This window comes from Chanodichthys erythropterus, chromosome 17 (assembly GCF_024489055.1).
Source record: "Chanodichthys erythropterus isolate Z2021 chromosome 17, ASM2448905v1, whole genome shotgun sequence".
Classification (NCBI taxonomy): domain Eukaryota; kingdom Metazoa; phylum Chordata; class Actinopteri; order Cypriniformes; family Xenocyprididae; genus Chanodichthys; species Chanodichthys erythropterus.
This window is the reverse complement of record NC_090237.1, coordinates 12,760,504-12,783,352: the sequence shown is the minus strand read 5'-3', so window position 1 is coordinate 12,783,352 and position 22,849 is coordinate 12,760,504. Positions and strand designations below refer to the sequence as shown.

Sequence of the window (22,849 nt, the reverse complement as noted above, 5' to 3'; positions counted from 1 at the left end):
CCCATGTCATCCAAGATGTTCATGCCTTTCTTTCTTCAGTCGAAAAGAAATTAAGGTTTTTGATGAAAACATTCCAGGATTATTCTCCTTATAGTGGACTTCAATGGCCTCCAGATGGTTGAAGGTCAAAATTGCAGTTTCAGTGCAGAATAGGGAAGGCGTAGGACATACAGGGTAAGCTTTTTGAAGAATGTGGAAAGCGGAAGCATGTGCAAGATGATTATTTGTGTTTATAAAGCATACACAGTTGTATTTTTTTCAAAAATGACCGATCGTTTCGCTAGATAAGACCCTTATTCCTCGTCTGGTATCGTTTAAAGCCCTTTGAAGCTGCACTGAAACTGTAATTTTGACCTTCAACCATCTGGAGGCCATTGAAGTCCACTAAAAAGAGAATAATCCTGGAATGATTTCATCAAAAACGTTTTTTTTTTTTTTTCGACTGAAGAAAAAAAGACTTGAACATCTTGGATGACATGGGGGTGAGTAAATTATCAGGAAAATTTTATTTGAAAGTGGACTAATCCTTTATGGATGGCCGATTTCAAAACACTGCTTCAGGAAGATTCGGAGCGTTATGAATCAGCATGTCGAATCTGCTGTTCGGAGTGCCAAAGTCATGTGATTTCAGCCGTTGGCATTTTGACACGCGATCTGAATCATGATTCAATACACTGATTCATTTGTGCTCCGAATCTTCCTGAAGCAGTGTTTTGAAATTGGCCATCACTAAATAAGTTGTTATTTTGGAGTTTTTTTGGCGCACCAAAAATATTCTCGTCGCTTTATAATATTAATATTGAACCACTGTACTCACATGAACTGATTTAAATTTGGTTTTAGTACCTTTATGGATCTTGGGAGAGAAAGTGTCATTGCTCCCTATGGAAGCCTCACTGAGCCATGGGATTTTAACTAAAATATCTTGAGTATTAAATGACAGAATTTTCATTTTTGGGTGAACTAACCCTTTAATGACGACTGCTACTTACAGTGCTGCTTTCATCACAGCAGTAAAGCACTTTGGGTTTCATGTCAGATACGTTGAGAGCAGGGGAAATTTTACTAGAGAACCTCATTCTAGACCTAGAAATGAAGAAAGAATCGTGTTTTAGTCATAAAGAAACTTAATTACAGCTATAAACATTCAGAAAAACTAAAAAGCAGCTCTCTTGGCATACTTGGATTTCTTGTCAGTGGACAATTTCCCATCAGGCTCTGCATCCATGTCATCAGTAGGGCTCTGTGGTTCTGAGCGAGGGAAGGCCGTCTTCAGGGTGTCCACTATAGCGTTCACCACAAACTGCCAAGTGATATATTGAATACAAATCATAAAGGGTATTTTTGTGAAGTGATTTAGTCAAAGCATACAATGTGCATTTTGAAAAGTACCTTGTCTATGCGTGAAACAATGAAAGGTTTCTTCACAAAGGCAATTCTTGCATCAGTGTTTAGAGCGAGAAATTCTTGCATTTCTTCACTGTTGGCCGTTTCAGGAATGGCACAAAGTTGCTGTAATAAAAGAAGTCAGGAATGGCCATTTAAAAGAAGTTGTGTGGAATAGAATACTAGGTAAACATTGTCAGGAATACGTAATTTATATTAAAATAAAGAAATTCAAAGAACATACTCTAAGGAATGTCTCCAAAAGACTTTTCCTGGCCTCGACTTTGTCACTGTCCATGTTTCCAAATGGAAGCTCAGGAAAGATTTTCTTTGGTCCTTTCACATCTACATTTAAAAGAACAAGACAACTAATCAAACACTGTTTTGGAAAACTTTGCAACCGATGGGACTAATGTGCTCTGCTCACTTTTAATAATTTTGCGTAATTCGGGTTTCTCCTCCAAACGGGTCTGAAGGTTGAGGAATTCGCTGTATCGTCGATTGACTGTGTGATAGGCCAAGGGCTGCAAATTTTCTGGATTCTCTGAATCCACGGCTGTCTCATACTGCAAGACAAACACATCACCATTATCAGGTAAACATTATAATGACTTTTTGCTAAGCTCCGTTCCCTAGATTACTGTTTTACAGAACTGGAGATTTTCATGAAGTGTGTGATTTTCGCTAAAATGTGCTCATAAAAGTGCTAAAAATGTATTGGATATCTTGTCAATGAAAGCAAAGGGAATATAAATGTGAGGGAAGAGTAAAGTGAGCGCTAATTCACCTTCACAGTGTAGAGAGTGTAGGGATGTGAGCCAGTGCCTCTGTGCTCCTTGGCAGTGATGGTGCCAGTGATGCGGAGGTTCTGGATAATGACCGGACCCTCTGGGCTGTTTAGGGGCTCAAAGTTGAAAGGTGTCAGGGAGGCCATCCCAGCTGGTGAAGAGGCCTGGATGGGCGCAGTCAAAGCCAGCTCACTAGGGTTCACCAGGCCAGGCTGGTCTGCGCTCGAGGTACTTTTCTCCAATGGCTGAAGACTGCAAAAGCTTGATGACTCTTCCTCGGGCATGCCGGCGGAATGTACCGATAGCTCCTTCTCTGTTGTATTGGTGTAAGTTGGAAGTTCATCCTCAAGATCTAACACAGTGTCAACTGGAGTTGTGCAATCTGTGAATCTTTCTGAAAGGGTCTCCTCTGTGCCAATCAAAACTAGCGATTCCAGGGAGCTCCGCTTGAAGTCTGTCAGAGGAGATTCCAAATCAGAGTCTGTTTCTTGATAGAATGGATTGGGCTTGCCGAGTCGCAGAAAATCCCTGGGGCTAAAACCCAACGGAAACGGTTTTGTCAGCCGTGATTCATCTTCCTCCAGGTTTGGTGGAGAATAAAGTTCAATGGAGTCAATAACATCATAAGCTGCAAGTTCTGGCGTTGGGGCCTCAGTTACTTTGGGCATCTCTGGGGTGACTTTTAGGGTCAGAACGCAAGGAACCTTAAGTTCTTGTGGTGCGTTTTCTTGAGTAGATACAACTTGAGGTGGAGCCTGAACTTCTACCGGTTGTGGTTTTGGGGTTGGTTCACTGGATTTAGTGAAGACGCTTACAATCAACATGTTTAGCCAGTCTGGATCGGACAGTTTTGTAATTAAAGGCAGAAGAACGTTGCACGTGATAAGTTCGCCCACCACAAATCGACCTGTTCGGGTTTCTAAATGTGGAGGAGGTACAAGAACATGTAGAAGGAGATCTACAATGGCCCGTACGTAATTCACCTCAACAGCAGAGCTCTGAAGAGCAGGATGAGGTGGGCAGAGTTTGCTGTACGCCTCCCAGAGATCTCCATCTTTGTCCACCTCTTGTCCTTCCTTGGCACTCAAGTAGCACTGAAGGTGGCATCCAGATAGATCCAACACCCTCTGGGATAAAGCTTTCGTGTCGACCCTTGCTGCTCGACCCTTGAGCTCCATTGCCATGGATATCATGGCATTGTGCACCTCATCCTCAAACTCCTGTTCTCTGGAAACGGTGACGTACCATGAGGTGACAAAATCGCGTATGATCTTGCCAACAGTCTTCTGGATTTCATCTTCCAGTTGTTGCTCACTCTCGGCACTAGGTGGGATCTCCTCCAGCTTAAAAAAACGCTCCAGATGAAAAACGCTGTCCGAGTCCAGGACAGCCTTGGAACCCAGCCAACCACCTAAGACCACTAAGAAGCTTGTGAAGACACAGAGGAGCCAAACGTTGACCAGCAGGTGGAACAAGACCATCCAGGCCAGCAGTGCCCCAAAACCGAGAAGCCTCTTCTGGACCAAAAACTCAGACAAGGCCCAGGGGCTCGGGTTGAGAAGCTCAGGAGGAGACATTGCAGAGATTTACATGGTCCTGTGAAGGAAAATGGAGAAACAGACCATTTTTAAGTTTTTACAAAAGTATAACCAGCAAAATAACACACATTCTACAATTACTGTCATGTACTGTGTGTAGTCAAATATTCATTACTTGAGGGACCAAATGTAAATGTTTAAAGGGATAGTTCACCCAAAAATAAAAATTCTGTCATCATTACTCACCCTCATGTCGTTCTAAACCTGTATGACTCACTCTCTTTAAAAGAGTATATTTTGAGGAATATTGGTATCCAAACAGTTTTGGTTACCACTGACTTCCATTATATGAACATTATATGACATTTCTCATCATCTTCTTCCACAGAAGAAAGAAAGTCATTCGATTTTGGAAAACATGAGGGTGAGTAAATGATAACAGAATTTTAATTTTTAGGTGAAAATGATCTCTTTAAGAATCTGTTCATGAAAAAAACAAAAACAAATGATGGACCATTATTCTTAACATTGGGAGTCACACATCTCTACTCTGTTACTACAATAAAACTGAGGTAACATGGCTCTTATTAAATGTTAAATTATAACATAATATTCATATTAATATAATATTACATTTTTTTATCATGGTTTTAAAGCAGGTAACCTTTAAATATGGTTACCATGACAATTGTTTGTAAGGGACGACTAAAGATCAGCGATTTGATAAAAAAATACTTTAAAACTGTAAATAGTAGATATATAGTTTAAATTATTGAAACAAAAGACTATCAAGCTTAACATAAAAGACTAGTTTTACTGATTTTGTTATCATGACTTCATATATAATGTCGTTGCTGTATGTTTTGATGGGTAGCCTATCAAGCTGGCGTTTCGTACTTATGTTAAAAAAAAAAATTAATATATGGTACAGTGAACCATTATTGAATAAAAATTAACTTACCATCGGTGTTAAATGTAAGGTGCAAATTTGGAGCATAACCAATTCATGTTTAAACGCCGACTCGCACGGCCTTGCAGTGTTTTGACAGCTTCTTCCTCGTCATTTCCACCTCAGATGACGTACTACCTTCATTCAGCGTTTTGTCGTCCTCTAGAGGTCATACAGATCACTGCAGCGTCCTGCTACACAACACAGCCTCAGTCACCATTCACTTTCTCTGCACTTTTCCCCACACAATGACAATGAGTAGAACACGGTCATTAAGGTTTTAATAATTAACGTTTCTTGAAACTACATGACATGAGGATGATATAGTCAAAAATTTGGAATAATTAAGATTTAATGCTTTTGAAATAAGTCTCTTTTGCATATATATATATATATAAATTAAAGGGTTAGTTCACCCAAAAATGAAAATTCTGTCATTAATTACTCACCCTTGTTCTGTTTTACGTAGACCCGTAAGACCTCCGTTAATCTTCAGAACACAAATTAAGATATTTTTGTTGAAATCTGATGGCTCAGTGAGGCCTGCATTGACAGCAATGACATTTCCTCTCTCAAGATCCATAAAGGTACTAAAAACATATTTAAATCGGTTCATGTGAGTACAGTGGTTCAATATTAATATAATAAAGTGACAAGAATATTTTTGGTGCACCAAAAAAAAAAAAAAAAAACGACTTATTTAGTGATGGCCGATTTCAACACACTGCTTCATGAAGCTTCGGTTTGGAGCGCCAAAGTCACGTGATTTCAGCAGTTTGGCGGTTTGACACGCGATCCGAATCACTGATTCGACACACTGATTCATTTGTGCTCCGAATCTTCCTGAAGCAGTGTTTTGAAATCAACCATCACTGTATAAGTCGTTATTTTGTTTTTTTGGTGCAACAAAAATATTCTCGTCACTTTATAATATTAATATTGAACCACTGTACTCACATGAACCGATTTAAATATGTTTTTAGTACATTAATGGATCTTGAGAGAGGAAATGTCATTGCTGTCAATGCAGGCCTCACGGAGTCATCGGAGTTCAACAAAAATATCTTAATTTGTGTTCCGAAGATCAACAAAGGTCTTACGGGTGTGGAACGGCATAAGGTTGAGTAATAAATGACATTATTCTCATTTTTTGGGTGAACCCTTTAAATTGTTGAACAAAATGTCAGTGAACATTATAAAAACAACTTTGAGCTGAAGTCCCACATCATAAGTTTGGAAGCTACAGGAGTTAAAACAGCGCCAGCTGCCTTTTTGAAAATGGATGAATCATCCAGTGCTGTTAAAACTGTTAGTCCTTCTACAACCCATGTTCCTCAGAAACAGACAGTTATTTCCGTTATGCTATAAATTTTAGGGAATCCCCTGAAAAACGCAGATGAGATTACCATATTGTTTGTCATATGCAAATACCATTATTGTTCTCCCCAGATTGCACTTCCTCTAATCGACTGTACAAACAACAGACAAGATTTAAATACACATTCTGTGTATACAACCAATAATTCTCCTCTACAGCCATCTCATGATTCTTGAAGAAAGCATTTAAACACAGGTGTTGCTGAAAAAGCACACATTTTGCTGAACATGGCCAGATAAATAGGGTTTAATTCAGGTAAACTGGGCCACTTTTCTTTCAGAACTCATTGATCCAGCCAGTCTGAGTCCATTTGAATCATGTCCAGCTGGACAGTGACCTACAGTGTAGATCATTCTGATTGGCTCAGACAACCTGCTCATACTAACAAGAGCTCAGAAGTGATGTACAACAAATGTGCCAATTCCTCAATACACCCCTCCAAACACACAGATATGGCTATTAGAGACTGATTCCATCAGTTAAAACATATTTTGAAGTGTGTTCTCTCTGTTGACTTGACACAAAATAATTTTTCCAAGCACTATATTGCACTATAAACATTGTATTTGAGTTCTCCCCTATGTACAAACCATAGACATATTGTGCAAGAGCTACATCCTGAGGGGGAAAAAAAATGTTTAAGCGCACCTCCATATGCATGGGTGTTCATTTCTAAATGATTTACACCAACTACATGTCATTATGATCAGTCATTGCTCATTTGTTTCCAAAAAGGCAGAACCCGGTTGTACACAAAGTGTGTGTTGCTGGGAGGATCGGAAAAATCTACACCAGTGGTTCTCAACCAGAGGGCCTCAAGGTTCTTTATTGGCATTGATGGTCCCGTGAAACCTTTGCATTACACAAAAGGTTCTTTATAGAGAAAAATGGTTATGATTTTTAAAATGTGTAATTCTACACATTAAACCAGAGTAAGAACAAATGCTTCTTTTAAGAACTGTTCACTCAAAGGTTCTTTGGGGAACAAAAAATGGTTCTTCTATGCCATTGTCATTAATTACTCACCCTCATGTCATTCCACACCCGTAAGACCTTCAGTCATCTTCGGAACACAAAGATATTTTTGATGAAATCCGATGGCTCAGTGAGGCCTGCATTGCCAGCAAGATAATTAACACTTTCAATGCCCAGAAAGCTACTAAAGACATATTTAAAACAGTTCATGTGACTACAGTCGTCCAGCTTTAAAGTTATGAAGCGAAGAGAATACTTTTTGTGCGCCAAAAAAACAAAATAACTTTATTCAACAATATCTAGTGATGAGCGATTTCAAAACACTGCTTCATGAAGCTTCGAAGCTTTGGGAATCTTTTGTTTCGAATCAGTGGTTCGGAGCGTGTATCAAACTGCCAAAGTCATGCGATTTCAGTAAATGAGGCTTCTTTACATCATAAGAGTTTCGAAATTTCAATGGTTTACCACTGAGGGGCGTGACTTTGGCAGTTTGATACACGCTCTGAACCACTGACGCTCTGAACTCGAAACAAAAGATTCCTAAAGCTTCAAAGCTTCATGAAGCAGTGTTTTGAAATCACCCAACACTAGATATTGTTGAATAAAGTTATTTTGTTTTTTTGGTGCACAAAAAGTATTCTTGTCGCTTCATAACATTAAGGTTGACCCACTATATTATATATGTCTTTAGTAGCTTTCTGGGCATTGAAAGTGTTAATTATCTTGCTGGCAATGCAGACCTCACTGAGTCATCGGATCTTATCAAAAATATCTTAATTTGTCTTACGGGTTTGGGACGACATAAGGGGGAGTAATTAATGACAGAACTTTCATTTTTGGGTGAACTAACCCTTTAAAATTATTTCAAATGAGACAGAAGCATTCAAAACAAGCCAAAACAACTATAAAAAATTTTAAAAAAATAATTAATTCACCCATTTTTTCTTTCCCTTTTCTTTGAAGCAGCAAGATTCCTATGGTCTTGGAAAACCTGGATATAAGAGAAAGCCTTATATTAAAAGTGTGATTTCTAGATGTGGAAAAGTCAGATAAATTAATAATCTCCAAAGGAATTTTATATTGAACAATTTTTTCTAGTTTTGCCAAGCTCTAAAATATTTTAATCAGGTGCAAATTGTCTTAAAAGTATTTATAAAAATCCGTATCCAATTAATCATGAAAAACTGGAAAAGTCATGGGGAAATTGTTGTGGACAATAGGGAGTCTTTAAGTCAAAAAGGTTAAGAACCACTGATCTACCCCAAAAAAATAAAAAAAATAAAAATGTTATATAAACACTACAATAAACTCATTAGGCATCATGAACTAAAAATGAATGAATTTTACTAGGTTAATTTTTATTTATGAAAATATTATTGTTCATGTTAGTTCATAATGCATTTAATTGTTAATTTATTCAACTTTAAAATGTAGAAATGTAAGCATTTATTAATCTAGGTTAAAGCATTTGTCATTGTTAGTTCATGATAACTAATGTATTATTGTTTTCGATTGAACCTTATAGTAAAGTGTCAGAAAAAAATATCCGAATTTTGCACCACCAACCTAACACGCCACTCCCAAATGCCAAATAAGACAAAAATAATTTGATTAAAAAGCCATACAACAGAAAAAGTGTGCATTCATGTTTTCTTATGCATACTACCTTTAAAAAACGTGGGGTAGACAAGGTTTGTTTGTTTTGAAGCGAGGAAGCATTACATTGATCAAAAATGACAGTAAACACATTTGTGGTAATGTTACAAAAGCTTTCTGTTTCAAATAAATGCTTTTTTTAGCTTTATTTTTCAGCATTTGTAGGTAATATACGCTTTGAGCATCAAATCAGCATATTAGAATGATTCTAATATGCTGATTTGCAGCTCAAAAAAGCACATATTACCAATGCTGACAGTGAGGATTGGAGGAATGATGCTGACAATTCAGTTTTGCCCTCATCACAGGAATAAATTAAATAGAAAAGTTATTTTAAATTGTAATATTTCACAATATTACAGTTTTTACTGTATTTGATCAAATAAATGCAGCCTTGCTGAGCATAAGAGACTAATAAAGGTGTAAATGCACGATCTTGTAATGCACATCATCACCACTGTTGGCAGCTGCTGAGATCTCACAAGCTCTCCAATTCGACACCCCAGCATGTAATAAAGTTTCAAAAGTCAACGTATTTGTTTTTATTGAGGCTCGTGTATTTATCCATCATCTATACAGCACTGTGGGATACACTCATTTAAAAACGTGTAAGACTTCAGAGTCAGGTTGCAAACCTCCACTGGGTGAAACTCCCACAAATGCATCTCATTTTGCAATCCACAATGATTTGTACAATTCGTTAACAGCTGGAAAGCAATTCAACTTTCCTCGGAAATACTGTAAAAACTCAAAGCATCCCATTGGAAGCAATTCCTCAACATCACTTGATCATCTTGACAGGACCATCTACTTATCTGCACATTTGCAAATAGTGTCTTTTTTTATGATTGTTTTTTTTTTTTTTTTGTTCCTTTTATGGTAAAATCATGTAAAAAAGTTGATAATCCAAAAGAAGGCCCGATCCTGATAATCCATTTGATATGTAATGGCAGGAATCATCTAAGAATGAGTTCTTTGTTTTTGGGATGAGAGGAACTGTAGCAGTTTCTCAAACTCAGTGAAAGACACATGCTCATCAGATGTGAAGGACAGTATATAGCAGATGGAAGTGATGGTGGGGACCTTTCTTCTCCCCATGTGTCCATATAAAAGAAATAGAGAAAGCAAAGGAAAACTCTAAGTTGGACTAATGGTCATAGGTTCATACGTAGATGCTCTGGCCTTTTGGAGATGACGGGGTAGGCCTGCTGCTTAAACTGGCCCACGTTGGAGCCAGTGGGTTGCCTGATGGGAAGAGGGGCGGTGGCCTCGGCACTAGCCTGGACATCCATCTGATCCATGGTGGACACCTCCATAGCGAGCTCTGTGGGGGACTGGAGGGAGGAGGGTTCGGGTAAGGTGGGACCTCGTGGCCAACAATCTCCTGAGAACTTAAGTGGGCTGAAAGATGGAAGAAATCAAGGTTAAAATTGAATTAGATGATTTTTTTTTTTTAAATTTGTTGCATTTACAAGTAAAAAAAAAAATCTAATTACCTGACAGGTGTTCGAGGGCTTCCCAAAAACCGGCGAGGTGAACGAATTTTTGGCTCAAATGAGAACTTCTCCTTTAAATTTTCCAACACAGATGGAGCTACATAGGTAAAACCCTGTAAGAATTAAAAGCAGATAAGAAAAGCACAGATTTTTTTCAAAACAGACAAGGAAGACTATGGAAGCTTATTTCCGCCACAGAATAAAAACTTAAGGTAATTGCAACTTTTTATCACAATTTTCACAATTCTGAGAAGAAAAAAAAAAACACTCAGAATTAGGGTTGTCACGATACCATAAAAATGTCTTACGATACTATACCAGCTGAAGTATCAGGATACCAAGTAGTATCGTGATACCATGCAGTATACAAAATGAACCAAACTTTCATAAAAAACATGAAAACAGACCAGATTTTTCTCTGAATAGCCTACTTCATTAATGAGAATGAATAACAGGCTTTTATTACCAATCAAATGAATCATTGTAAACAAAATTCATCTTAGCACTGCACAGAAGCTGTATGAACTGACATTACGATGTAACATTTATGCATTTACACTTCAATTACAATTGCATAAATAATGTTATGATATTAATGTTTCAAATATAAAATTTGAATATAGAAATAAAAATGTTGGCGGAAAAAAATGATAGAATAGACCTACTTTTAGATGGTAAAAAATGATAGAATAGACCTACTTTTAGATGGGAGACTAAAGTCGCCAGTAGGTGGCAGCAAGTGTTAATGATCAAGTCAATGAATCATTCAACCGATTCGTTCAAAACGGCTGATTCATTCAGGAACGAAGCAAATGACTTTCTTAATGAATGGATTAGTGAGTCAGTGACTCGCCCAATTTGTTCAAAAACAGATTCATTTAGAAACGAAACAAAAACAGCGCTCTTGCTCGTGTCACGAACTATCAGGAGCATTTTTGCCAGCCTATCTTGAAATATCTAACCCTGACTGGAGAGCAGTATGTATATTAAAACATATAATACATTTATAATTAAAAAATCACGATTGGTATGATTGATAAGAACCGAGAGCAAACCCGCTATAACTTATTGATGAATGGAATTGCATTTGTCTGAATCGTGTTTCTCGTGTTTCTAGAAACAAACTATTTAATCTTTTCCAGAAGTGGCCAAATGAGCAACGGAAAACTGCGAGAATTCAGTCTTATATAAAGATTTTATGATGTTAATTAAGTGAATTTCAGACCCTTCCTCCAGATTAAATGACAACAACAACGTGCAAGCGCAACTTTATCTCATTGCAAAATTAACTGAAGCATCAGGAAACAATAAGGCGCTAATTCTACAGAGCATTTACTACACAGGGCACAGCAGACAGTCAACGGCAGTCTCTTGTAATGTTTTTGCAGGCACGCATGTTCAATTGAAGTGTACCTGCCGCACATACAACATTCCTTACGGTACTGACGATACTACCGTTTGAAAAATACAATGGCATCGCCAGTATTTTGAAGCTTTAGTATCGCGATACTACCGTAGTACCGGTACACCGTGCAACCCTACTCAGAATTGCAAGCTATAAACTCAATTTCAAGCGGCAAACTCAGAATTTCCTCAAATCTAAGATACAAACTATGTATTTGCGAGATAAAAAGTCACAATCACCATTTTATTCTGTGGCAGAAACAAGCTTCCATAGAGAACAGAAAAATCATGTTTGGCTGCCTTACCAAAAAGACCTGATTTGCACTTTCGCTCAGTGTGGAGTCATCAGGACTGTCAACGGGAGTCTGGCTGGTGAACTTTGAATCAAACTGGCTCACATCCTCAGCAGATTGCTGTCGAAATGAGACATCAGATTATGTCATTCATATATACTCAATTAACCCTTAAGATGCCAGAACGCACAAAACAAAAAGTGGTGGTAGTTACCAAGAAAGGCTTGAATGGTGGTTCTACTTTACGCGCAAGAAGGTCGTCCCAATTAACATGTCGGAAGAAGGGATGAGTCTAGGAGATCAATTGAAGCAAATTAAAAATCACAGTTAAAAAGCAGCAGAAACTCAGTTTAAACTAACCCTTTAAATCCCACCGTGTCATATTTGATATGCAAATTTCTAAGGCCACTAAATTATCAACACGATCAAAACTTTGCTAAATAATAATAAAAAAACATTGTACACAATCTTCTACATGCCTTCTGTCCTCTGATTGATAGTTTATACTTTAGTAAATAAAAGTCTCACTTCAGACATTACTGAGAGACTGAGATAGTGGCAACTGAAATTTATATGCATTTTATGTAAGTAGTCTGCTATACGGTTATAAAATCTCATTGATTTACAGAACAGGCTATCAGACTTTCATCTTACTTTTGGCCATATAAATATCAGGAACTGCACCAGATGGCTCAGTTTACTCAATTTGGGCTTCCGAATAAAAATTAGGCGTTTTCTTCCTCCTCAAAAGTGTGAACTCCATATTCTCTTATACCATACTATTTGAGCCATAAAACCCTGATGTATCAATTATGACATTCAACAAAAAACACATATGCATACTTTTTTTTTGTTTTTTTAAATATTTTGTCTAATGGTTTGATAACCTGTTCCATTAAAAAAAATAATAATAATTCAGTTGCTGTCAAACATGGTGTACACTATTTCATATGTCAGGCTTTAAAGGGTAAAGATTTCATGTTGTGTTTAACATTGATATTGTTAGAGCTGCAAACAGACCTGTACTTCTGTCGCATCTCCAGGTCCAGCCCCAAGCCGAGATGAGGCACTTCTTTTCAGTAGCTGAATACAAATTGAAAAAAATTATTACAAAATGACCAAATAATGTTTGTTTGTTTTTTTTAATGAAAAAAACATTAGCTTACCCTTTTGAGAAGGTCCCTGGCTTCTTGTGTGAGGTAGGGTGGGAGGTTCAGTTTGCATTTAAGAATTTTGTCAATAGTTTTCTTCCGGTTCTCTCCTGTAAAGGGGGGCTAGAAAGGCAAGAGACACCCATGTCAAAAAAAAAAAAAAAACCTCTGATCCATTTAAAGTATGGATGTTCAAAAACTTGACTAAAACTAGGGTTAACTTTTTAATGCCAAGTACGATGATCCCCTTTGTACAGGACCCCGCTGATAAATATAAAGGCAGCTGTATCTTTTTGGGGTTAAAATCCATTTATACTGTGTAAGGAAACATTAAATGTAACATTTTACAACAAAATAAAATTTTTGGTTTGAACATTAGATAATTGGCTTTTACACTGTCATTTTACTAAAACTGTTAGATGAAAATCTTTTAAAGGTGCCCTCGAATGAAAAATTTAATTTATCTTGGCATAGTTAAATAAGAGTTCAGTACATGGAAATGACATACACTGAGTTTCAAACTCCATTGTTTCCTCCTTCTTATATAAATCTCATTTTTTAAAAGACCTCCGAAGAACAGGCGGATCTCAACATAACACCGACTGTTACGTAACAGTCGGGGTGTACGCCCCCAATATTTGCATATGCCAGCCCATGTTCTCAACATTATGAAAAGCATTAGACAAGGGCAGCCAGTAACGTCTGGATCTGAGCACAGGTGAATCAACAGACTAGGTAAGCAAGCAAGAACAATAGCGAAAAATGGCAGATGGAGCAATAATAACTGACATGATCCATGATATTTTTAGTGATATTTGTGAATTGTCTTTCTAAATGTTTGGTTAGCATGTTGCTAATGTACTGTTAAATGTGGTTAAAGTTACCATCGTTTCTTACTGTATTCACGGAGACAAGAGCCGTCGTTATTTTCATTTTTAAACACTTGCAGTCTGTATAATTCATAAACACAACTTCATTCTTTATAAATCTCTCCAACAGTGTGTAATGTTAGCTTTAGCCACGGAGCACAGGCTCAAACTCATTCAGAATCAAATGTAAACAATATAACATTATACAATACTCACATAATCTGACGCATGCATGACGAACACTTTGTAAAGATCCATTTGAGGGTTATATTAGCTGTGTAAACTTTGTTTACGCACCATTTAAGGCAAGCGCGAGCTCCGTGGGCGGGGAGCACGAGATTTAAAGGGGCCGCACAGCATAAATCGGCTCATTTAATGAAGCCCCAAAATATGCAGTTAAAAAAATTAATTTAAAAAAATCTATGCGGTATTTTGAGCTGAAACTTCACAGACACATTCAGGGGACACCTTAGACTTATATTACATCTTGTAAAAAAAACGTTTGATGACACCTTTAAGTTGACAGTATGTGAAATTAATACATGATTTTTTTAAAAGATTTTTATATTTTAAAAATATTATCTAAATATTTAGTAAAAGAACAAATTGAGAAAAAGAAGAAATTAAAAAATAATAATAATTAAATAAATTTAAAAAATAATATAATTACAATGAATCCATTTCTGAGCAGTCTTTAGAAACCAGAATTAAATATAATTAAACTACATGAATGTGGACAGAAAAAATTAACATATTTCATTAATATCTTAAAAGCAACACATTAGGGCTGGACCGTTCAGTGGGTAGGTATTCGATTTTCAATTTTGGGATTCGAATATTCAGGGGTTTTTTCTGCCCCTACTTGTTACACTCCCTTTATTATAGGGAAGAATATGTTCAGTTTTATCGCTTTCAAGTAAACTGATAAAAAAAAATTGCTTGCATTAAGAAAAAAAAAAAACTATTAAATTCTTTTTTTTTTCTTTTCTGTTTTTTTTTTTTACTAGCCAAACTCACTAAATGGTTGCTGAAATTAATTCTAGAACACAAATTGCAGGATGTAAATACGAAAAGCAAATTCAACTATTGCAAGCTAGTGCACTGCACTAAGACACATTCACAAGACACGCATACTCACTGCTCCTGTTAACATGTCATACATCAAAGCCCCCAGACTCCACCAGTCAACAGCCCGATTGTGTCCGCTTCTCATGAGGATCTCTGGAGCCCTGAAATAAAGGAACTTCTCATGCTACTGTAGAATTCATCTAAATGCATGTCACACAGGTATGTCAGACAATGAACAGAGGCATTTGCAAAACAGAAAATTAGCAACTTGGACATTACAGGGATGTTAAGGACTTCTTTAAACATCTCTCACATGTACTCAATAGTGCCACAGAAAGTATGGGTCACTGTGCCGTCATGAATAGATTCCTTACACAGCCCGAAATCAGTCAGTTTTACATGTCCTGTGATAAGACAGAAAACAGTTTATTAAATTTAAACATTTTTCAGTTCTTCCATTGTCAATTCACTCCTTTCTAAATTACAAAATGAAGCAGCCAAACCTTGGTTATTGAGCATGATGTTCTCAGGTTTGAGATCTCTGTAGATTATGCCTTTTTGATGGAGGTGTCCGAGAGCCATAGAGATTTCAGCCAAGTAAAAGCTGCATGTAAAACGCCCGGAGCTGATTATCTTTGTTCATTTCATCATGTTGAATTTAAAGCTTTCTATATGCATGTGCCTTTAAATTGTTAAAAAAACTGACACTTCAATAAAACACTATTTATGTTTAAAGTGCTAACCATGGTTACATTTTAACATAGTAAGTTCATACTTTAAAAGTCACAAAACTAAACAAATCGCCTTCTCTTACCAGGCTGTGTCCTCCATGAAAATCCCTTCTCGCTCAAGCTGCATAAAAAGCTCCCCACCTGCAAAAGAAAAATGTTTTTACCATGAACATCAGTTTTAAGAGCAAACACTGAGATGGACTGATAGTAAAGCTTTACCACATCAGATTTCAAAACAAAATCGCACTGCAAATGTACTGTTTTGCTTTAACATATTTAACATTTCAGCACACAAATTTAAACAACAACATCAAAACAAAAAAAACGCAAAAAAGAAAGACATTCACAAAAGGAATGCCACCAACGGCAGAATATATTCCTTAGCAACTCCACAGCAACAGGAGGGGAGTGGAAAGAATGAGAAGTTATCTATCTCTAAGAGACAAAGGTTGTTCTTGATTCACGAACCACTTAGGTATTCAAGGATGAGGTAAAGCTTGCCGCCCGTCTGAAAGGCATAGATTAGATCAACGATGAAAGGATGCTTGACTTCCTCTAAGATGTTCCGCTCTGCTTTAGTATGCGCTGTGTCCTTGGCATTACGTACAATCATAGCCTACAAGAAGCAGAATAAGGTGACATTGAGACGTTGTGACAAATGTAAATTATTGCATTCAAATGGAAGGTATTTGCTTAACCTTTTTTAAGACTTTCATTGCAAATATTTTTCCTGATGCTGCACCAGATACTTTCCGAACCTGGAAAACCTATTAAAAAAAAGAAAAAAAATTAAATTGTGTTATTTTAGTATATATATATATATATATATATATATATATATATATATATATATATATATATATATATATATATATATATATATATATATATATATTTGTTAATATTTCAATTAGCTTTTATTTTCAAGCATTTTTTATATTTATTTTAATTTACTTTTAAGTAATTTTGTAAAGTGCTTTTGTCATTTTATTAATTTTCATTCTTTTTAAATATTAATATTTAGGTTCAATTTATTTTTTATTTTAGTGTTTCAACAAACTTATATCAGGCAACATTTCAAATATTTGGCTAATTCAGCTCTATTTTAATTCATTTCAGCTTTATTTCAATTAACAAAACTAGGGATGCTCCAATCAGGAATTTTGCAGCCGATACAGACTACTGATTTCTTGTCATCATGATTGGCCGATACCAATCATGTTCATTCAAGCTTTATATATGAGTGCTATGCAAACTCTCTGTTGAATGTCACTGTTAACTGCTTACGCCTTGAAGTCATTTTTAATGATTTCACATGATTTCAAGTGGCATACTTAAAAATAATGGATTCATTTGTTAAAGTTAAAAAAAAAGCCTGAACTTTTTTTCAGTGGGTGAGGGGGTGGGGTGGGGGGTTGACACATATGCAGGGTTATTTGGCAAAAAAAAAAAGAACCCGTAAAATTTAGGATGCTTTTAATATTGAGTTTTGCTGGTTAGCTTTGTCCTTGACAGTGTACAAAACTACCTACAAACTAAAACATGAAATTTCTGAAACTGTTTTGTTCTAAAGAAATATTTTAATTAAATACTAGCTAATAATTTACAAATGAAAATCCTTCATATTTTGAAGAAAACAGATTTTGACCTGGAAGTTCTTATGCTACAACAACACTGCTGAAAAAAAAAGAAAAAATGTGGTGATGCAATTCATGATTTATTCGGTTATTATTCATGCTTGGCATGATGGTTATTAAGTATATATGACAGGTCATAAAATCAGGCTTGTTCACAATCATGTCATTGCATCTGCGCCAAATTTCGTGTTGCTATCTCAAAGCAATCAAAAATTATGGCATTTGGAACCATGGTAGCCTTTTTATCGAAAGTCCACAAACCTCTCCAAAAAAAAAAGTGATCAGAGTGTTTTACTAAACATAAGAACTACCTACATTGTGTAAATCCCACAAAGCATAAAAATATTTACAATTACATAGAATAAGGAACAAGATACTGGTTGATAAGTGATGATCTTCCAGCGTTCTATTCTACGGCGCACAGTAAAGACCAGTCAATCTGAGTGATCGATCTATTCTAAGCGCGCTTCAGCTGTAAAAAGTGTCCGATTGGTCTCTCAACACATCATCCCTGTCCACCATCACCCAAGATCCAGTTTCCATCTGTTGAACTTTCAAATGATGTTGGAAAACACTAGCTTTAGCTAAGCAGCATGTCATATCACTCCGTGAGGATTTTCTCAAGATCTACACATCATGTTATGTTGTTTTTGGGCTTGTTTGAAACGAGACAACCTGCTCTAAACAAAGATGCGCAATTTAATATGGTTTACTTATATTTTGCGAAGTTAAAAAGCAGAATGTGGCGCAAAAGCCTCGTCTGTATACTGTTTACATGCACGTCGAAGGGAACTTTTTACGGTTTTACGTCAACAAACTGTGATTGGTTTGTAAAATTGGACAAATTTGTTTTAGTTGGTATATAATAACACAGTTGCTATATATACTTGATATAAAAATTAAAAAAAAGATACATTAAAAAAATTACCTTTCCATAACCACCTTTCCCCAACACACGCAGAAGCTCAAAGCACTCCGGACGGATGTTCTCAGTGCCTTGGTTCACGTTGTCCTCCGATATCTCAATTTTCTCACAGTCGTCCATGTTACTATAAGAACAAACCAAAAATGACAAATGATAGGTTAGAATAATGATGCCGTTTATTTATTTTCAAGTGTTTTTTTTTTTTAATCTGTCTATGCAACTTTATTAAATACTTTTTATTCAAATATAAAAACATTCTGAATTTTTATTGCAACCACTACATATACTCACAATTCAAAGCCACTGCACTGATCCATAAGCTCATTGATCTGAGCCTGCAGAAGAGAAGTATTAAAAGCATGATCAATGAAAGCTCAATGCACTGCAGTAATGAACAGCGTTATGTTGGGTGGAGAGATGATCAGTACACGAAGAGATAACGTTACGAGGCAACAGTTGGCAGCACTTCTAGTCTGAACATGAAAACTTAAGGGGTCGGATTTCGCAATACTATTCCCAGAGATCCAATAAGGTGACATGCACCATCTATGGCGTTGCAATTCCTAATTGACTTATCCTCGTAAAAAGACTTATTAAATTCAGTAAATAATTTAAAGCGCAAGCATGCATATTATATTATAATATATATATATATATATATATATAATATATATATATATATATATATAAAATAATGCTGCACTGTAACATCCTATGTGAAAGGCAACCCATACGTGCAGCCCTTTAAATTGCCGTAACTGTACTGTCAAGTAGTAAGCTTACATACAACCCTATTATCTCCAGCTTCTATTTTCGACTAGTATATATAAAACATATTTCGGGTAGTAAAACTCCAAAATCTCTGACACATGTGCTGACAGGCATAATATCAAAGTTATACAGTACATAAAACACACTGTACGGGTATCGTGTTAGCCTGTTAGCATAACATAAAGCAGCCTGACGCTATTCCTCGGGCCTCAGGCCTGCACTATGTTCGGGGTGGAACACGCTCCCGCGTGCCGTTTACTTCAAAACCGTCCGTCCATTACCTCCTCCAGCTCATCATCGGAGACATTTTCCTCCGGCTGGTCCAGATCGATGTCGAAAACGCCAGCCATCGTTGATTTCGCCGTCTGGGATCACTTCAAACCGCGTGAGGAGCTCGCGCTTCCCGCCTCATGGACATGAACGCACAGTCGCCATGACCGGCATGGACGCGAACTGACACCCCCGCGCGGAGGAATGCGGGAAAATACTCACGCTGGACTTCAAAGTGTTTTAATGTGTGTAGCTGTCAAAAAATTGGTAACAGTTTACAATAAAGTTTCATTAGTTAACAAATTTACTTAACATGAATAAAGAATGAACAATACTTTTATGTTAATTTCAAAATTTATTAATACATTATTAAAATCAAAAGTTGTATTTGTTAAAGGGATAGTTCACCCAAAAATGAAAATTACCCCATGATTTACTCACCCTCAAGCCATCCTAGGTGTATATGACATTCTTCTTTCAGACAAATATAATCGGAGTTATATAAAATAATGTCCAGTGTAATCCATGATTTATAATGGGAGTGGATGGTGGCCCAAATTCTAAAGATAGAAAAAATGTACTCATCCACTATAAAAGAAGTCCACACGGCTCCAGGGGGTTAATAAAGTACTGAAGAGGATTAGGGCCAAGCAAAAATAAAAAAATAAAACCATCTCGAGATTAAAGTTGTTAAATTTCAAGAAAAAACTCGTTAAATTTAGAGAAAAAAGTCTAGATAAAATGTTGAGAATAAACTCATTAAATTACGATAAAAAACTAGTTAAATTTCAAGAAAAAAGTCAAGATAAAATGTTGAGAATAAACTCGTTAAATTACGAGAAAAAAGTCGAGATAAAATGTTGAGAATAAAGTCATTAAATTAACGAATTTATTCTCGTAATTTAACGAATTTGTTCTTGTAATTTAACGACTTTTTTCTCGTAATTTAATGACTTTATTCTCAACATTTTATCTCGACCTTTTTCTCGAAATTTAACGAGTTTGTTTTCGTAATTTAATGACTTTTTTCTCGTAATTTAACGAGTTTATTCTCAACATTTTACCTCGACTTTTTTCTCGAAATTTAACGACATTTTTCTCATAATTTAACAAAATTTTTTCCCCTAATTTAATGACTTTTTTCTCATAATTTAATGACTTTATTCTCAACATTTTATCTCGACTTTTTTCTTGAAATTTAACCATTTTTTTCTCGTAATTTAACGAGTTTATTCTCAACATTTTATCTTGACTTTTTTCTTGAAATTTAACGATTTTTTTCTCGTAATTTAACGAGTTTATTCTCAACATTTTATCTCGACCTTTTTCTCAAAATTTAACAAGTTTTTTATCGTAATTTAACGAGTTTATTCTCAACATTTTATTTCGAGTTTTTTCTCGAAATTTAACGACTTTTTGTTCTCGTAATTTAAAGAGTTTATTCTCAACATTTTATCTTGACTTTTTTCTTGAAATTTAACGAGTTTTTTCTTGTAATTTAATGAGTTTATTCTCAACATTTTATTTCGAGTTTTTTCTTGAAATTTAACAACTTTAATCTCGAGATGGTTTTATTTTTTTATTATTGCTTGGCCCTAATCCTCTTCCCTAATAAAAGCCTTCTGAAGTGAAGCAATGTGTTTGTGTAAGAAAAATATTCATATTTCAAATTTTATAAACTGTAATCTCATATAAGCCTGTGCTCAACACACAGCGATTGTTTTCTGCGACTGAAGCAGATTTAAATACTTACACACGGGATCTGAACACCGACTGTAATCACCAACTGAACGCAATTGGCTCTGACTGGACGTGTTTGAGAGCGATCAGTCATAAGTATCAATTTACATTCATAATTGGCCTTACAATCGTTAAGTGTCCTTGGCTTAACTGTCATACGCGCATTCACAAGAGAGTGGTGTGCCAGCTTATGATGTAGGACGCATTTGCTGTGTAAGCTCCGGTGACAAACACGTAAGCACAGAGAAGAGAGCAAAACAAAACACCGGTCACGAATTAAAAGTACAAAACTAGGATTTGTTAAGAAAAATGTCGGAGGATTTCCAGGTTCGAAGCGGCAGCCAGTCATGCACAGCGCTCTGCATCTCCCTTTGATGTCGGCTCACTTAATCTCAAGTCTTTAGCTTTGTAGAAGCAACCCAGATATTTACAAGAAATAAGCATTTTAACATTAATAAAATGTAGAGTATAGCTTAAATAATTTGCTTCTTCACGTGGATTTCCTTTGCCGTACACAACTTGGTTCTCGCGAGACTAGCATATTCTCACTGGAGCTCAGGCTGTGCATGCATCTTACGTCACAAGCTGGAACACCACTCTCTCGTGAACACGCGCATGACAGTTAGCGAAAGTTAGAGATTACAGTTTATAAAGTTTTAAATGTGGATATTTTTCTGACACAAATGCATTGCTTCACTTCAGAAGGCATTTATTAACCCAACAGAGCCGTGTGGACTTCTTTTATAATGGATGAGTAAATTTTTTCTGTCTTTAGAATTTGGGCCACCATCCACTCCCATTATAAAGCATGGATTACCCTGGACATTATTTAATATAACTCTGATTATATTCATCTGAAAGAAGAATGTCATATACATCTAGGATGGCTTGAGGGTGAGTAAATCATGGGGCAATTTTCATTTTGTGAACTAACCCTTTAACATTAGTTAATCATAGTCTATAGAATAACACAAGACGTGTCACTCGTATTGTTTTTGTTTTGAATGGGAGAAACTGTAATGCGCAATATGGCGGAATAAGTCCCGTCTTCTAAATAAGAGCCAATCGCCAACTGGTAAAGTCATCACGTCACTTCATCGGCCGTTAGAATCACCGGATTCTATAGAAACAGTCAGACGTGCGCCTCCGAAGAGACACGCATTTAGGTCTGCGCATGCGCAATAGCTTGATCCAGCCTGAAAAATACAGTTTTTTTGTCATGATTCGAGCATTTAGAATGAAAATGAAAAAATTTAAATTCTGTCATCATTTACTCGCCCTCAAGTACGTCCAAACCTTTATGAATTTCTTTCTTTTGTTGAACACAAAAGATGATATTTAGAAGAATGTCAGTAACCAAACAGATCTCGCCCCCCAATGACTACCATAATAGGAAAAATAAATACTATGGTAGTCGATGGGTGGCGAGATCTATTTGGTTACTGACAAATATCATTTTTGTGTTCAACAAAAGAAAGAAATTCATACAGGTTTGGAACTACTTGAGGGCGAGTAAATGATGACAGAATTTTAATTTTTAGGTGAACTATCCCTTTAACAAATATTAATAAATTGGCTTTAATTTAATGTAACAAATGAATTAATTATTGTTAGTTCATGTTAGTTAATACATTAACCAATGTCAACAAATTAAACCTTATTGTGAAGTGTTAGCAAAAAATGTTTGTGTTGTATTTATTTATTTGTATGTTTTACAACATCACACATTTAGTTAGCCTAAATAATTACTTAATTAATTAAAACAAATAAAATAAGCTTTCTTGGTGTAAATCTTTTATTAAATGTTATCTTTACTGTCAAACT

At 36.0% G+C, this 22,849-nt stretch overlaps 2 protein-coding genes across 5 annotated transcripts in view; both read right to left on the bottom strand.

Annotated features, from left to right (window-relative positions):
* The window catches only part of snx19b (sorting nexin 19b), a 36,053-nt gene extending 31,223 nt beyond the window's left edge, over positions 1–4,830 (bottom strand). For all 4 annotated transcript variants that reach the window (XR_010892178.1, XM_067365356.1, XM_067365358.1 and 1 more), the window contains exons 1-7: positions 4,674–4,830; positions 2,174–3,770; positions 1,814–1,952; positions 1,631–1,731; positions 1,393–1,512; positions 1,182–1,303; positions 993–1,086 (exon numbers count right to left, since the gene is read on the bottom strand). Coding sequence is in view for 3 of the 4 variants with exons in the window: in XM_067365356.1 (XP_067221457.1) it covers positions 993–1,086; positions 1,182–1,303; positions 1,393–1,512; positions 1,631–1,731; positions 1,814–1,952; positions 2,174–3,751 (2,154 nt within the window). In the remaining variant the exon portion in view is untranslated. The remainder of the gene's footprint in view (positions 1–992; positions 1,087–1,181; positions 1,304–1,392; positions 1,513–1,630; positions 1,732–1,813; positions 1,953–2,173; positions 3,771–4,673) is intronic.
* Positions 4,831–9,178: 4,348 nt separating this feature from the next.
* On the bottom strand, positions 9,179–19,467 carry rps6kb1b (ribosomal protein S6 kinase b, polypeptide 1b). The gene is made up of 15 exons (XM_067365726.1): positions 19,297–19,467; positions 18,536–18,579; positions 18,248–18,368; positions 16,381–16,449; positions 16,151–16,298; positions 15,766–15,823; positions 15,455–15,555; positions 15,265–15,355; positions 15,022–15,112; positions 13,030–13,137; positions 12,884–12,946; positions 12,078–12,155; positions 11,876–11,983; positions 10,167–10,279; positions 9,179–10,071 (listed from the first exon to the last, which is right to left on the bottom strand). The coding sequence occupies exons 1-15, from the start codon at positions 19,363–19,365 to the stop codon at positions 9,825–9,827; spliced, it is 1,509 nt and encodes a 502-aa protein (XP_067221827.1). The 5' UTR covers positions 19,366–19,467; the 3' UTR covers positions 9,179–9,824.
* Positions 19,468–22,849: the final 3,382 nt, after the last annotated feature.

Excerpts from the sequence above, each read along its gene's own strand:
- rps6kb1b (XM_067365726.1), bottom strand. The coding sequence starts at position 19,365 with ATGGCTGGCGTTTTCGACATCGATCTGGACCAGCCGGAGGAAAATGTC. Across the intron at positions 18,580-19,296 it reads CCGATGATGAGCTGGAGGAG|GCTCAGATCAATGAGCTTAT; the intron begins GTAATGGACGGA and ends TCTCTTCTGCAG. Across the intron at positions 15,356-15,454 it reads CATCATGCTCAATAACCAAG|GACATGTAAAACTGACTGAT; the intron begins GTTTGGCTGCTT and ends GTCTTATCACAG.